Source organism: Dreissena polymorpha, chromosome 7 (genome assembly GCF_020536995.1).
Source record: "Dreissena polymorpha isolate Duluth1 chromosome 7, UMN_Dpol_1.0, whole genome shotgun sequence".
In the NCBI taxonomy this organism is placed as follows: domain Eukaryota; kingdom Metazoa; phylum Mollusca; class Bivalvia; order Myida; family Dreissenidae; genus Dreissena; species Dreissena polymorpha.
Genome location: NC_068361.1, coordinates 105,481,459 through 105,495,808, shown reverse-complemented (window position 1 = coordinate 105,495,808; position 14,350 = coordinate 105,481,459). Strand labels below are relative to the sequence as shown.

At 33.9% G+C, this 14,350-nt stretch overlaps 3 protein-coding genes across 3 annotated transcripts in view; all 3 read right to left on the bottom strand.

Annotated features, from left to right (window-relative positions):
- Nucleotides 1-14,350, bottom strand: part of LOC127837258 (uncharacterized) — a 405,532-nt gene that overhangs the window by 51,461 nt on the left and 339,721 nt on the right. The gene's annotated exons all lie outside the window — the stretch shown is intronic.
- LOC127837254 (long-chain fatty acid transport protein 4-like) overlaps nt 1-14,350 on the bottom strand; it is a 456,835-nt gene that overhangs the window by 366,307 nt on the left and 76,178 nt on the right. The window lies entirely within an intron of this gene.
- LOC127840008 (uncharacterized) overlaps nt 1-14,350 on the bottom strand; it is a 35,845-nt gene that overhangs the window by 1,298 nt on the left and 20,197 nt on the right. The window contains exon 3 of the mRNA XM_052368397.1: nt 769-902. Coding sequence (XP_052224357.1) covers nt 769-902 — 134 coding nt within the window. The remainder of the gene's footprint in view (nt 1-768; nt 903-14,350) is intronic.

Below are 14,350 nucleotides of genomic sequence, written 5' to 3'. Positions count from 1 at the left end.
CTGGGATAACAGGGCTTAATGCATGAGTGTTAAGTGTTTGGGATAACAGTGCTAAATGCATGAGTGTTAAGTGTCGTCCAAGATTAAGCTGTGCAGTACGCACAGGCTAATCAGGGATAACACTTCCCACTTTTATGTAAATTGAAGGTAATCTCTTCTAAACAACAATCCAATTTAGTCAGAAAGTGGCCTCCTTGATAAGCCTGTGCATTAAGCCCAGATTTCGCAGAACTGAGCTCATATGACTACAAGCAAATCTTATTAAAGGGATCTTTTCACAGTTTGGTAAATTGACAAAATTGAAAAAAGTTGTTTCAGATTCGCAAATTTTTGTCTTAGTTATGATATTTTTGAGGAAACAGTATTACTGAACATTTACTATGGTCTAATATAGCCAATATATTCATCTTTTATTTTAAATTTATAAAGCGTTGCAATGCAAAACGATTGAATAATTTGAGGAGTTCTGTTGTTGTCGTTAAATTTTGTGAAATTACGAAGATTATTGATATAATGCATAAAATACTTTAGCCAAGTATGCTTGGCAGAATAGCCGAGCGGGCAAATGCGTTTTTACTGCAGGTTACTCCTGGACTCCGGGGGTCACTGGTTCGAGTCCAGCTGCGGCTACTTTTTTTTCCTATTTTAAATTATATTCTTGATTTTTAACTGGAGCTTTTAAGATTCAATGTTTATATTTATCAATATAAAGCGTTTACTGACTTATTTCAAAACATGCCAAAAACTGTGAAAAGGCCCCTTTAATACCTGTAAACTTGGTTATAGGTGCAGGTGGGATGTATGTTGGGCTCTTCTCCAGCAGGGGATCCAGACTGACAGCACCCACCACTGGGTACTGCCCACCGCCCATGTAATACAAGCTGCAGGACTTGGGAAGGTCCCTGGATATGTCAGCAACGGCTGAAAGTAGCAAGGAATTTTTTAAGAATTAATAATGCATTCATTACGAAGTTTATGAGGTCCTTCCGTGCCTATACCTGAGGCTGCATTATAAATGGTCTGGGAGTGTGTCCTCTCATTCCTGGTCTCATTCCTGGTCTACCTAATTAACTTACTAGACTCACAAAAGTTGTGACGATTTTTTTAATTTTTGAGTGGTCTTGTGTTGTGGGGGAAGGCCGCATAGTTGGTTTCTGTGAAAATGAGGTGTAATAGATGTGCAATCCTTACAGATGCTGTGCATTTAGTAGATGAAAGAAGTAATTGTAATTTGAGGCTAATCTGAGAGGGTACCCGGAGAAATACCCACCTGACCATCATGGTCGAAATATTTTCATGTAATGCATGTATGTAAAACAATCCACTCACTAGTATAGCAACAGATCAGTGAGAAAAAGGTCAATGTGTTTTTTTAGTTGCAGGTTAATCATGAAGTAAACAAAACAGACTGAATAAAATGATTGCTGTATGACATATGGTTTTTTATACGTTAACTCACACTTTTCTCTATTATAGGATCACAATTTCACAATTCATTAAGGAGCATTTGTACTTTAAACGCCTTTTTTGTGCAAAATAATCATAATTTATGTATAAACAGACAAGTTGACTAGAACTGCTGAATAAGTTTAAACTTTTTACAATGCATGAACAAATATGACTTCAATAAACAGCAAGTGAGAATAACTCTGTTCAATCAATTATAAGGTAACTAACATAAACTGTGTTGCGCATTGAACTATGTGTCTGTGATAACTGTCCCTTTTGAACAGAACAGTATAATGTGTTTCTGAATACTTACCTCTTTATAGTTTTAATTTCATCAAGTTTTGTAGGTAAATACCCGCCAAATGATTCAATTTTTTTGCTAGTTAATTGGAGAAAAAGAAGAAATTGAATTGTTCACTTGTCCCATTGAACTAACAGAATACTTTTTTACTTGAGCAGCCCAATAATTTGGTTGTCCTGAACCATTGGACAAACGTTATTGTCAAGACCTGTAGAGATCATATAGTGGCATGAATAAGTTAAGTAGGAAACTTCATAACAAAAAAAATGAAAACAAAAAATTGTGTATATAAAAAAGCTTAAATTAGAAACTAATTCTCAAGTTACCAAGTCAAAAAAGGGCCATAATTCCGTCAAAATGACAACAAGAGTTATGCAACCTGTCCTGTACAGTCCCCTTATGATAGTTTACAAGTGTTCCAAGTCTGAAAGCAATACGCGGGCTTAGCGCAAAACGGTCGTAACTGACTTTTTGTAAACTTTTCAGTACGATAAAAAATAATAATATTTTATTCATTTTTATCAGTAATACAAAATTATTTTGCATAAATGTAGGTAATGTACATTCATTTAAAGTTCACACAATATACCTCTATTGGCATTATTGTAGTCAGTGATATTTGTTAAATATCAAGATACGACTGTTTTGCGCTTAAAATCCTGTAATGTTTGATTATATTTTTTATGCAAAAAGGTCGTATCTGAAAATCAGATCAGTTTTTTTTCTGTTCATATGTCTTAAAATGAAGACTTTTATTCGGAATACTTGAAAAATATGTTTATTGAAATATTTTTTTTAATGATGGAAGAAAATACATTAATTTGAATTCAAGTTGGATTACCTGGAGTACATGAAATGCATTGTTTTTAACCAATAACTATAACTATAAAGTATTATCACTTTATTTGATTTTTTTTTAATTATTTAAATGTATGCAGACATACTAGTAACAGAAAAATGATCATTACACAGTGACTGGGGGCCTGTACAGAATTATTAAGTAGAAGACCAATACATAAGAAGAAACAAGTTATTGTCATATCTCTAAATCTTTCATAAAGCATTTAATATTTGTATTGTAATTATTATAATTCAATAGAGTTCAAGTCAAAACAAGTCTTATCAGCTTATTTTAATTAAAAAATAATAATGAACTTTGTTATTAAAAGCAGGCCTATAACCCTCTTTCTGAATTCAAATACAAAGTACAATGTTTTCAAATATATTTATTGTGATATACGAAAAATGTTAAGACAAAAACTAGTACAAAATCCTATTGATCTTTTTCCTACCTTTTGAGCATCATTATTATAATTGTCTCAGTCTGACATGCTATGTACTGGTATCATTGTCACAGTTTGGCATGATACATACCGGTACCATTGCCTCAGTCCGACATGCTAGTACCATTGCCACAGTCTCACATGCTACTTACTGGTATAATTGTAACAGTCTGACATGCCACGCACTGGTACCATGTCACAGTATACACTTTTTTCATGGATGCGCGGTGAACAGTCAAAACTGTTTCCCAAGGTATCAGGGATGACTTTGGTACTGTTGCCCGAGGCCGAGAGGCCGAGGGCAACAGTTCCAAATGTCAGCCCTGATACCGAGGGACAACAGTTTTGACTGTTCACCAAGCATCCATGAAATAAGTGTTTTATTACCTGATCAAATTTCCAACGTAGAAATAACAGCAAACTAAATTGTTATTTACACACAACAGTAATCTATAAAATAAATAATTTTGACTGTTATGACGTTATTATTCCAGCGGGCAACAGTTCAAACTGTTGACCGGTCAACAGTTCGATATTCACCGGTAACAGTTTAAAACATTGCAAATTTTTTTTTCTACGAGGAAATAGCAAAAAATAATTAATTATCATTTATATAAGACATCAGGTAATAATCTCAGATACTTCGCATTGGTACCATTGTCACCATCGGACATGCTACGTACTGGCATAATTGTCACAGTTTGACATGCTATATACTGGTATAATTGTCACATTCTCAGAGGCTACGTACTGGTATAATTGTAACAGTCTGACATGACATGTACTGGCACATTTGTCACAGTCTGACATGCCACGTACTGGTACCATGTCACAGTCTCAGATGCTACCTACTGGTATCATTGTTAAAATCTGACATACCACGTACTGGAATAATTGTCACTGTCTGACATGCTACGTACTGATACAATAGTCACAGTCTCACATGCTACCTACTGGTACCATTGTCACAATCTGACATGCTACGAACTGGTATAATTGTCACAGTCTTACATGCTCCGTGCGGGTAAAATTGTCACAGTCTGACATGCTAAGTACTGGTATAATTATCACAGTCTACCATGCTATGTACCGGTACCATTGTCACAGTCTAACATGCTATGTACTGGTACCATTGTAACAGTGTGACATGCTAGGTACTGGTACCATTGTCACTGTCTGACATGCTATGTACTGGTACCATTGTCTCAGTGTAACATGCTACATACTGGTACCATTGTCACAGTCTCACATGCTACTTACTGGTATAATTGTTTCAATCTCACATGCTACATACTGGTATAATTGTCACAGTCTCACATGCTACGAACTGGTACCATTTTAACAGACTTAAATGCTATGTTCTGGTACCGTTGTAACAGTCTGACATGCTACCTACTGGTATCATTGTCATAGTTGGACCAGCTATGTACTGGTTCAATTATCACAGTCTGACATGCTACATACTGGTATAATTGTCACAGTCTGACAGGCAACGTAGTGGTAAAATTGTCACAGTCTCACATACTTCGTACTGGTACCATTGAAATAGTTTTAAATGCCATGTACTGGTACCATTGTCACAGTCTCATAAGCTGCGTACTGGTATAATTGTCCCAATCTCACATGCTACATGCAGGTATAAATGTCACAGTCTTACATGCTACGTACTGGAATCATTGAAACAGTCTGATGTGACACGTACTGGTACCATTGTAACAGTCTGACATGCTACATACTGGTATCATTGTCACAGTTTGACCAGCTATGTACTGGTTCAATTGTCACAGTCTGACATGCTACATACTGGTAAAATTGTCACAGTCTGACAGGCTACGTACTGGTAAAATTGTCACAGGCTCACATGCTACGTACTGGTACCATTGAAATAGTTTTACATGCCATGTACTGGTACCATTGTCACAGTCTCATAAGCTGCGTACTGGTATAATTGTCTTAATCTCACATGCTACATGCTGGTATAATTGTCACAGTCTCACATGCTATGTACTGGAACCATTGAAACAGTCTGATGTGACACGTACTGGTACCATTGTAACAGTCTGACATGCTAGGTACTGGCACCATTGTCACAGTCTTACTTGCTACGTACTGGTATAATTGAAACAGTCAGACATGCTAGGTACTGGTATCATTGTCACAGTCTTACTTGCTACGTACTGGTATCATTGAAACAGTCTGACATGCTAGGTACTGGTACCATTGTCACTGTCTGACATGCCACGTACTGGTATCATTGAAACAGTCTGACATGCTAGGTACTGGTACCATTGTCACAGTCTTACATGCTAAGTACTTGTATAATTGTCACAGTCTAACATGCTATGTACTGGTACAATTTTAACAGTCTGACATGCTACCTAATGGTACCATTTTCACTGTCTGACATTCCACGTACTGGTATCATTGAAACAGTCGGACATGCTACGCACTGGTACTATTGAGACTTCTTGTTCTCCAGAATCGCTGCGCCAAAGCTGACCAAGCGTCTGTTGCTTTTTATCTAATTTGATGACTTACTTTGGTGGAATATTTTATTAAACCTAACAGATACGAAATGATCATCCGGGCTCTTTAAAAACAATCTCGACGAAGCCTTTGTAAAACGAATTCACTTATTGGTTACCTACAAACGTCCGTGGCGTTAATAGCCAATGAAAATATTGTTTGTAGAATGATTACCGCGTGACAGATACGGCCTTGTAAAAATAATGTTTCATGAGAATGATTTTGAATGCTCTAAATGCTTAAGGACGCTCGTACTTCGGACCGATGAGTAACTTCCGATTTAAATGCGTCAAAGACGCAGGACGCGCACCTTAATTAAATACCACAAATTCTCCATTTGAAGATTTCACCACGCGAATGTTACGAATGTTTTTGATGCTTATTTTTCCCATCATTGCTTTTCCTTATACAGTTGTAGATGGAACTGATAACGGCTGTTTTCATGTAAACTTGACCCCCAGAATATAGGCGACACTTTAATCATTAACATTAACAACATAAACTATGTTCACGCATAAATAAACACAAACAGATGAGATCGTAAATATATCATTATCACTGGCGCAAATTAAAACAACGTTCGTACGTATGTGATATGGTTAGCCCACTTATTTTAATAATGATATTGGGTGGATTAAACTCAATTTTATAGACGTTTGTGAGACATTAAATAACAGAAAAAAATATCTGGAAGAATTTTGAGCTGTACGAATGTACTCATAAAAGCTCAAAGCATTAAATTAGAATTACCGTAATTACTCTAAGTTTTCGGACACTATATTTTTCAGACACCCTCCAAATGCACTCGCATCATTTGAACATTTGCGAATTGAAGAAGGTCTTGAATTAAAGGATATACATGTAATCATTACTTAACGGAGATGTATTATAAAACATTTAGAAACAGTAAAAAGGTTATAAATCAAATGTCAATCAGTTAATTGTTTACCATCGTCCTTTTTGAAACATTCCCAGGTTTACAGTAGTTTGCTAGAGATTACACTTTGAATCGTGGATAGTTTTAAATACCGCACGAATTTAACAGAAGACACACGATATTAACCTTTAAATTTTAGAAAGTCTGTTCAACTTTAAAGTAAGTGCTTATTATATAAGTATCGAAGTTAAAAATTGTACAGTATCCATACAGTGCCATATAATTGTATTTGCTATAGTTGGATGCAATATAGCACATTTAAGCCTTTAATTTCACGGACAGTCGACGATCAGAAACGTCAGTCATATTGTGTGACGATTGTGACGGATCAGACGATGGTAGGCACCTTACTAACACATATCTAAGACGATTTTTATTCCGTTTTTAATATGGATATCAATAAGGTATAACTGTTAAGTGATACAGAAAGTTTTATTATTAAACATCGAATTAAGTGTAATAAATAGATACTGTGATGAGTTTGTCAGCATTTATAATGTACCATAACACATATATAAACGTAGACAATAAGCGTAGACAGAGTTCTGTTTTCTTTATGTTTTATTTCTGCTTATGAACACAACACAACGTTTTTTCAAAATGTTTGTCATTTACAAAACAACACGCGAAGCCCGCAACAGGCCCAGCCCGCAAAAGCAAGCAACAATGCGCCTTCAATGTTCCACTGCGCAAGTAAGACTGACTATTAATAAAGATATACGAAAGCTTTAATAATTGTTACGTATGTAATTCTGATTGGGCGTGTAAAGTCACGTGTCTGCAATATAAATAACGTATGCAACGGACACATAACGAATACATACGGAATTGACCGAATGTTGACACGTAAGGTAAACAAATATTCGTGTCCGGTAATTATTGACATTTGCTAACCCGAGGCTACTGATATGTTGATCCTGGTGGCCACCTATCCAAGACCGCATGAAATCTGGTAGAAATTTCAACTATCATATTAACAATGCCCCAAATGTGTCTTTGTGTGCGTTATGTTACAATAATCAGTCATCATCATTCATTTTATTAAATATATAAGTCATCTGGAAATATATTGATAGCATACCTATTATTTATTGTATTAAGTGACAAAAACGCGTTTGGGAAATCAGTCATAGCCGGCTATGCAACTGATATGTTTACCTACGATCCTAATGTGCAATATAACATACACATTAATTAAATACACATTTTGGTATTTTTGGTGGAGATCTACATAATTAACGGTCTCGCGGTACTGGGAGTGATCAGACCCGTTACCTTTCCTTATATCCACTACGCCGGGGCCATTTTTCTTCATTTTCCCATGGCTCAGAGCCGCCATAGCAAAAATCATCAAAGGCTCTCACTCCTGGACAAAGACCTATCAATATACATTGTATATTGATGGGTGTTTGCTCTGGACCCAACCGGCTTTTTATTGAATAAACCACTCTTTACGGAGACTCCCGAAATGGACGAAGTATTACGATTGCAAAGGCTCTGGTAGTAAGTTTATATGGACTAGTTTTTGTTCTTCGGCACGAATACGTGTCAAAATATGAGAGGCTAGAAACCACTAAAACACATTAGTGACGAAAACAATAATTTTGCGTTTTGCTTACATACAGAATTATAATGTTGTATCAAAATATATATTTTTTTAAATTGTATCTAACCAAGAATGACCAGAGTGCTCACAACAATCGGCGTTTATAATGAAACCTTTCTATCTGTACTTCCGGTTTGCGAATGCGTTACATTAGATCAAATAAAAACGAATAATTGTGCATGCTCACTGATTATAGTTACTGAGTTAAAAAAAACATTAACACTATTTGTGAAATTAAAAGAGTTCAGGACATATCACTTTCTGAAATGGTCAGAAGTGGGTGGGGTAATGTAAACAATAATTCGTTATATTAACAGTCTATATAAAGTTTGGAACAATTTGCACAATTAAAATAACATATACTTCAGTGATACATGAACCAGTTCTAATGAAATATTTCAAAAAGAGTAAAAAATCACATGTTTTCACCTTATAAATCACATCGCTGGTGTCAATGGATTTATGAACAAAATAAGAAAAAAAAATCTACGGACTGGTTGCTGTACCAATGCCTCCTTACGTCATTCCTCCGACCCGGCTCGATAGACATCTGCACCCTCATTCATTTAGACAAATCCCCATTTCCAGCAACTGTTATAAATTTTCCTTCTATCCAGCTACTATCATCCTATGGGACTCCCTACCAGCCAATATTGTAACAGGCACCTACACTGGACCAGTTTAGACAGGGGGTGACCAAAGTAGACCAAAGTTTCTAAGCAGGTTGGCTGTTTTTAACCTTTTATCTGTATCATTCTTCTTTTAATTAACACTTTCACCTTTGTTTCTATGTCTCAAAAATACATTATGTATTACTTTTAATCTCCTATACATTTCTTCCTTTAATTTTCTAGTACTGACACGCGCCTGCTTGTAATGCTAATTTTTGGCGACTAGCATGCAGTATAGACAGACAGACAGACAGACAGACAGACAGACAGACAGACAGACAGACAGACAGACAGACAGACAGACAGACAGACAGACAGACAGACAGACAGACAGACCAGACAGACAGACAGACAGACAGACAGACAGACAGGCAGGCAGACAGACAGACAGACAGACAGACAGACAGACAGACAGACAGACAGACAGACAGACAGACAGACAGACAGACAGACAGACAGACAGGCAGGCAGACAGACAGACAGACAGACAGACAGACAGACAGACAGACAGACAGACAGACAGACAGACAGACAGACAGACAGACAGTCAGACAGACAGACAGACAGACAGACAGACAGACAGACAGACAGACAGACAGACAGACAGACAGTTATTATGCTATGTTTATTTTTTAATATTGATGAATTCTGACAGAATTAATGTAACATGACACTGTTGATTCCACAGAAGATTAACATCATTATCTTCGCTTGCTTACAAGTATTTTTGACCCAGCATATGTCCACGCACATTTGAATTGACCATTGTATCAAGTGAATTGAGTTAGCTCTTTTGAATATAACTCTATGTGTTACTTTGAACATCTGGTCTTTTAAATTCATAGCCTCATGGCACCAATTCTCGAACGGAACCAATCCTCGAACGATTTTTCTATATTATAAAATTTTCTCACGATGGAATCGTTGAATCTGAAATCGGGTCCTATTTTACCCTAGTCTTTTCTCCTCCTGGTATATTTCATACTCGGGGGATTAATCTGCTACTTTTAACACCTCTATTGATATACTTGATTAGTCACTGATTGAATTATCCATGTTAATTCAATCAGTGACCAATCAAGCGCATCAATAGAGATAGGAAGTTTATGATTGCTTCATTTTCATTATTTGTCAATGAAATAGATTGAGTCTGTTTAGTTCGTTTCAACTCTATAATGTTACATTTATTTAAACCGTCTTTGCATTTATTTTGAGTATTTTTATGTTGTATCATGTACTTTTTTTATAGTATTCAGAAAAAAAATGATATTACATAACCAGACTCAATTGAAAAAAAAATCATCAGTCTTATTTGCATTTCTGGAAAAAAAATCCACTTGAGGACTTTAGTATTTTTTTATGCTTGAATATTTTAGACTTATTAGCCAATACTTAAAAATTATTAAGAATAAAGTAAATAAGAATTATATTTCAAATAAATCCATACATTAAAGCGGGTATATACGATTTTTTATATGTGTTTAATTGTAATATATCGATAAAATATGTTACAATAACACAAAATAGGCAAGAAAAATTATACATTAAAACCGAATTTCATAAAATGCAGCAAAGACAAATTAGCGCCCCGAGCCGATAGTGAAGTACATATTTTCCTACAATAACCAAAGCATTCGTCTTTGTATTAGGATTGGAGATAGTGTTCGTGTGTCGTATGAATAGATATCGTTGCAGAATTTCAAATAAACCGTTAAACTAAGTTTAGATGCACATCGTAAATGTATGGTATACATGCTGGCGAATTCGGCTGTACAGCCGTTTTCAATTTCAGAATTAAATATCTGGCTTATTTCGCATTTTCGACACATGTTCTTCTTAACTTTTATTTTAATTTATATTGAAATATATATATAATAAGTTTTTTACACAGTTTATATAAATTCATAAATATTTGACTAAATCATATATACCCGCTTTAATTTGAATTAATTACCGGTATGTACATTTATTTTAAACAGCTAATTTGTATTTACTTATGCCAAAGTATTAATGCACAAAATGTCAAAAGTTACTAAATTATTCAAGTGAATTATTTAAAAAAAGTTAAATTGCTAAAGATTAAGATCACACAATAAATGATAGCAAATTGAAATAAATGGCTAAAATAAGTGTGTGATTTAAATGTGTAGCAATCCAAGTTTTGAATATTTATTATTAATTTTGAATTTAAAATAAATATTTCCCAACTGTAAAATAGAAATTTCAAAATGATCATGAAGCTATGAAAGTCAAATCAAAACTAACTTGTTCCATGACATTGGGACTGGGTAGGATATGGACAGGATGTGGAAATGATCAGGTGTGAATTCCTAAGACGTTCTTGACAAGTTTTGAAAAATTCTTACTAAATTACAATGGTGAAATGTGTCATCCTTTGGACTTTGTCATCCTTGTTTATTTGAAAGAATGTGCCAATCAACATCTTAGCTCATTTTAACTGATCATTAAACAGAAACACAACACAATTAGTAATTAATTTATTTTATTTCAAATCCTCAAAAACTATGAATGTGTTAAAATTGTGATTATATCATTTCAGAAGTTATATATGTGTGCCAAGACATTTTTTGTATTAAATAATATTTTTTGTATTAAATAATAATTTAAATGAAGAATAAAAATATGAATGTTTAAAAATATTATAATATCTTTTTAGAAGTTCTATCTGAGCCAAGACATTTTTTTTAATAAATAATATTTATTGTATTAAATTATAATTTAAATGAAGAAAAAAATATGAAGAATTAAAAATTGTAATAATATAATTTTAGACGTTAGATCTATACCAAGACATTTTTTCAGTATTAAAAAGCATATAATATTATTGAAAATAACTGATCAGATAAAAAACACAACACAATTTTTTTAATGCACTAATTCACATTTTTCTGCACTAATTCACAATCACATCACATATATCACTGGTACTCAGCCGCACCATACACCCTATCAATGATCTTCAGCATTTCAGACGACGTGATCTTCTGTTCAGAATAGGACTATCGGACAAGCGATACACTTAGAGACAGGCATATTTAAAGTTGAATACTAACAACACACACTTGAATTCAAAAAGTAATAAGGTGAAAAAAATTCAAGGTATATAAAAGGAAAAGAGAGAAATTCTTTTTTTTTGCACTATATATTGACATCAAACATTTCAATCAGTCTGAAGTACCGATACTTTTAACACAATTTAATTAAAAATAACACTACTCACTGATTACGCAAAACAAAACCGACATTTATTGGTTTAACTAAATTGCTCCTTCATTAACCATTCTTCATTCACATACGTCATTTTCTCCTACCTAAATATACAGATAATAAAAAAACATGTTGGGAGGAGAAAAGTCTAGGGTACATATATTGAGCAGAATGTGAACTTGTGCACCTCAATAACTTGTTATTATATTTTCTACACAGCTGAAGAAATTGTGAACAAACAAGTACGCTTTTCAAAACGTTTTGCGCGCAACCCAAAAATTATCGCTGTTAGAGGACTGACACTGTAAAACCATGTGAGCAGTTTTACATGTCAGTTCAGTATTTTCCGTCCGATCTAAAATAACTTTAATTAATAAAACAATGTACATTGCTTCATACAAGAAACGCTTGGCTCCAGATACTATAAGACCCTGTGTCTTTTTAGTGCTAGGTGTGAAACTTCTAGAACATTACATCTCGATTTTACGTTTCATTGAAAATTGAAAGAGGAGTAAGTAAGTTATGTTTGAGCGGCTGATTGGACTTGCGACACCTTCTTGCTTGGGCTCAAATTATTTCAACCCGTTTGCGTACAGTATTGTGTGAGTATGTGTATCCATGTAATAATTAAATATAAGGGTCGCTCTCATTCGAAATCCAACAACGACATTGTTCTTTTTTATTTTAGTTTAAGGCGTACGATTTCTATAGAATCCTAGATCTTGCGCTAATACCCTTATCGCGTAAAGACCAATAGTTCGTTTTCTCGAATATATTATGAAAGACTACAGAGAAACCACAGAGTCACATGAACACAAAATAAGAACATTAAAATAAAATCACTTTCTCGTTTCAGGCAACTTAATTCAGATGATTTGAACACATACAAAAACATGCTTGTCACTGATGTAATTTAAGTCAAAGCTTATATTTCAACGTTAGTGCCGTACATTATATCTAGTGTGCATAATTCACTTGCATTACATAATAAGGAACTAACAATTAGACAATTTGCATGTAGCATAAAGCTTGTTAAGTCAATGGGCGATAAAGGAAATAAAACATACATATTACAGCTTAAATAAGAAATATTTAATAACGAATTAAAAATACTGGAATATATTTTATATGCAAATCAACAATATATGACTATAATAACAGTATATAACATGCTTCATCATGAAACATGTGCTGAAGCTTACACCGCTTCATACTTTCATACGTCGCTTGCGTGGACTTTTCTAAAGCATATGACCGAATACACCATGGACTGCTTTTTAATAAACTATCGAGTTTAGGCATAGAAGGTAAGTTTCTGAACGCAATAAAGTCATTATATGATTCCGTAAGGTGCGCGGTAAAACTGAATTATCTAACGGACTGGTTCGACGTGAACATCGGATTAAAGCAAGGATGTTTGTTATCAACGACCCTATTTAATCTGTACATAAATGATTTTAGTGAACTCTTAAATTATAGTGGTGTAGGCATTGAATTGGATGAACAATTGGTGAATCACATATTTAACGCGGATGACCTTATATTGTTAGCAAAAAACGAAGAACACCTACAGCTACTGATCGATTTATTATCTCAATGGTACACGATTAACAACATGACAATAAATACCAATAAAACGAAAATCTTACATTTTAGAACAGTTAAAACATCACCTACGGAGTTTGTGTTCAAGTGCAACCAAGCAATTATAGAACGAGTCAGTCAATATCTATATGAAAATATAAGATCCAATTTAACAGAAAGTGCTCTTTTGGTAAACCAAAATTTCAACGAATTAAACCCAAATGAAAAAATGAACTTAATGCTGTCAGACGATCGCATCATTTAACCCAGTGCCAGAACCTGTCATGACATTTTAATAAAGCGACGCAACCACATGTATATATAATCCATTTAATGTGTGCGCATAGTCAATTTCGCATCAAATAATAATATACTTTGTACTTCAAAAGTACAAAACTGTTTATAATGTACAAATTAAAATTTTCTATTACTGTATTGTTTGATGATATATATTTTTATTTATTTTAAGAAAACTAATAATTTTAAACCGAATTTCCTTCAGGATCCTTTTTATATTTCTAACAGTTGTAATTTTTATTTATTTTAAGAACATTAATAATTTAAAATCGAATTTCCTTAAAAACCTTTTTTATATTTCTAACAGATGTGAAAGATTCTATGATGTATATAATCGTTGAACACTTTTAAAATTTTAAGAACCATCGTCTCTCGTAACTCTTTTAGAGTGGTTTTGTACATATATATATATATAATGATTTTGTACTGCTTCACTGTGTTTTATGTACAAAAGTGAGACGTTAATAA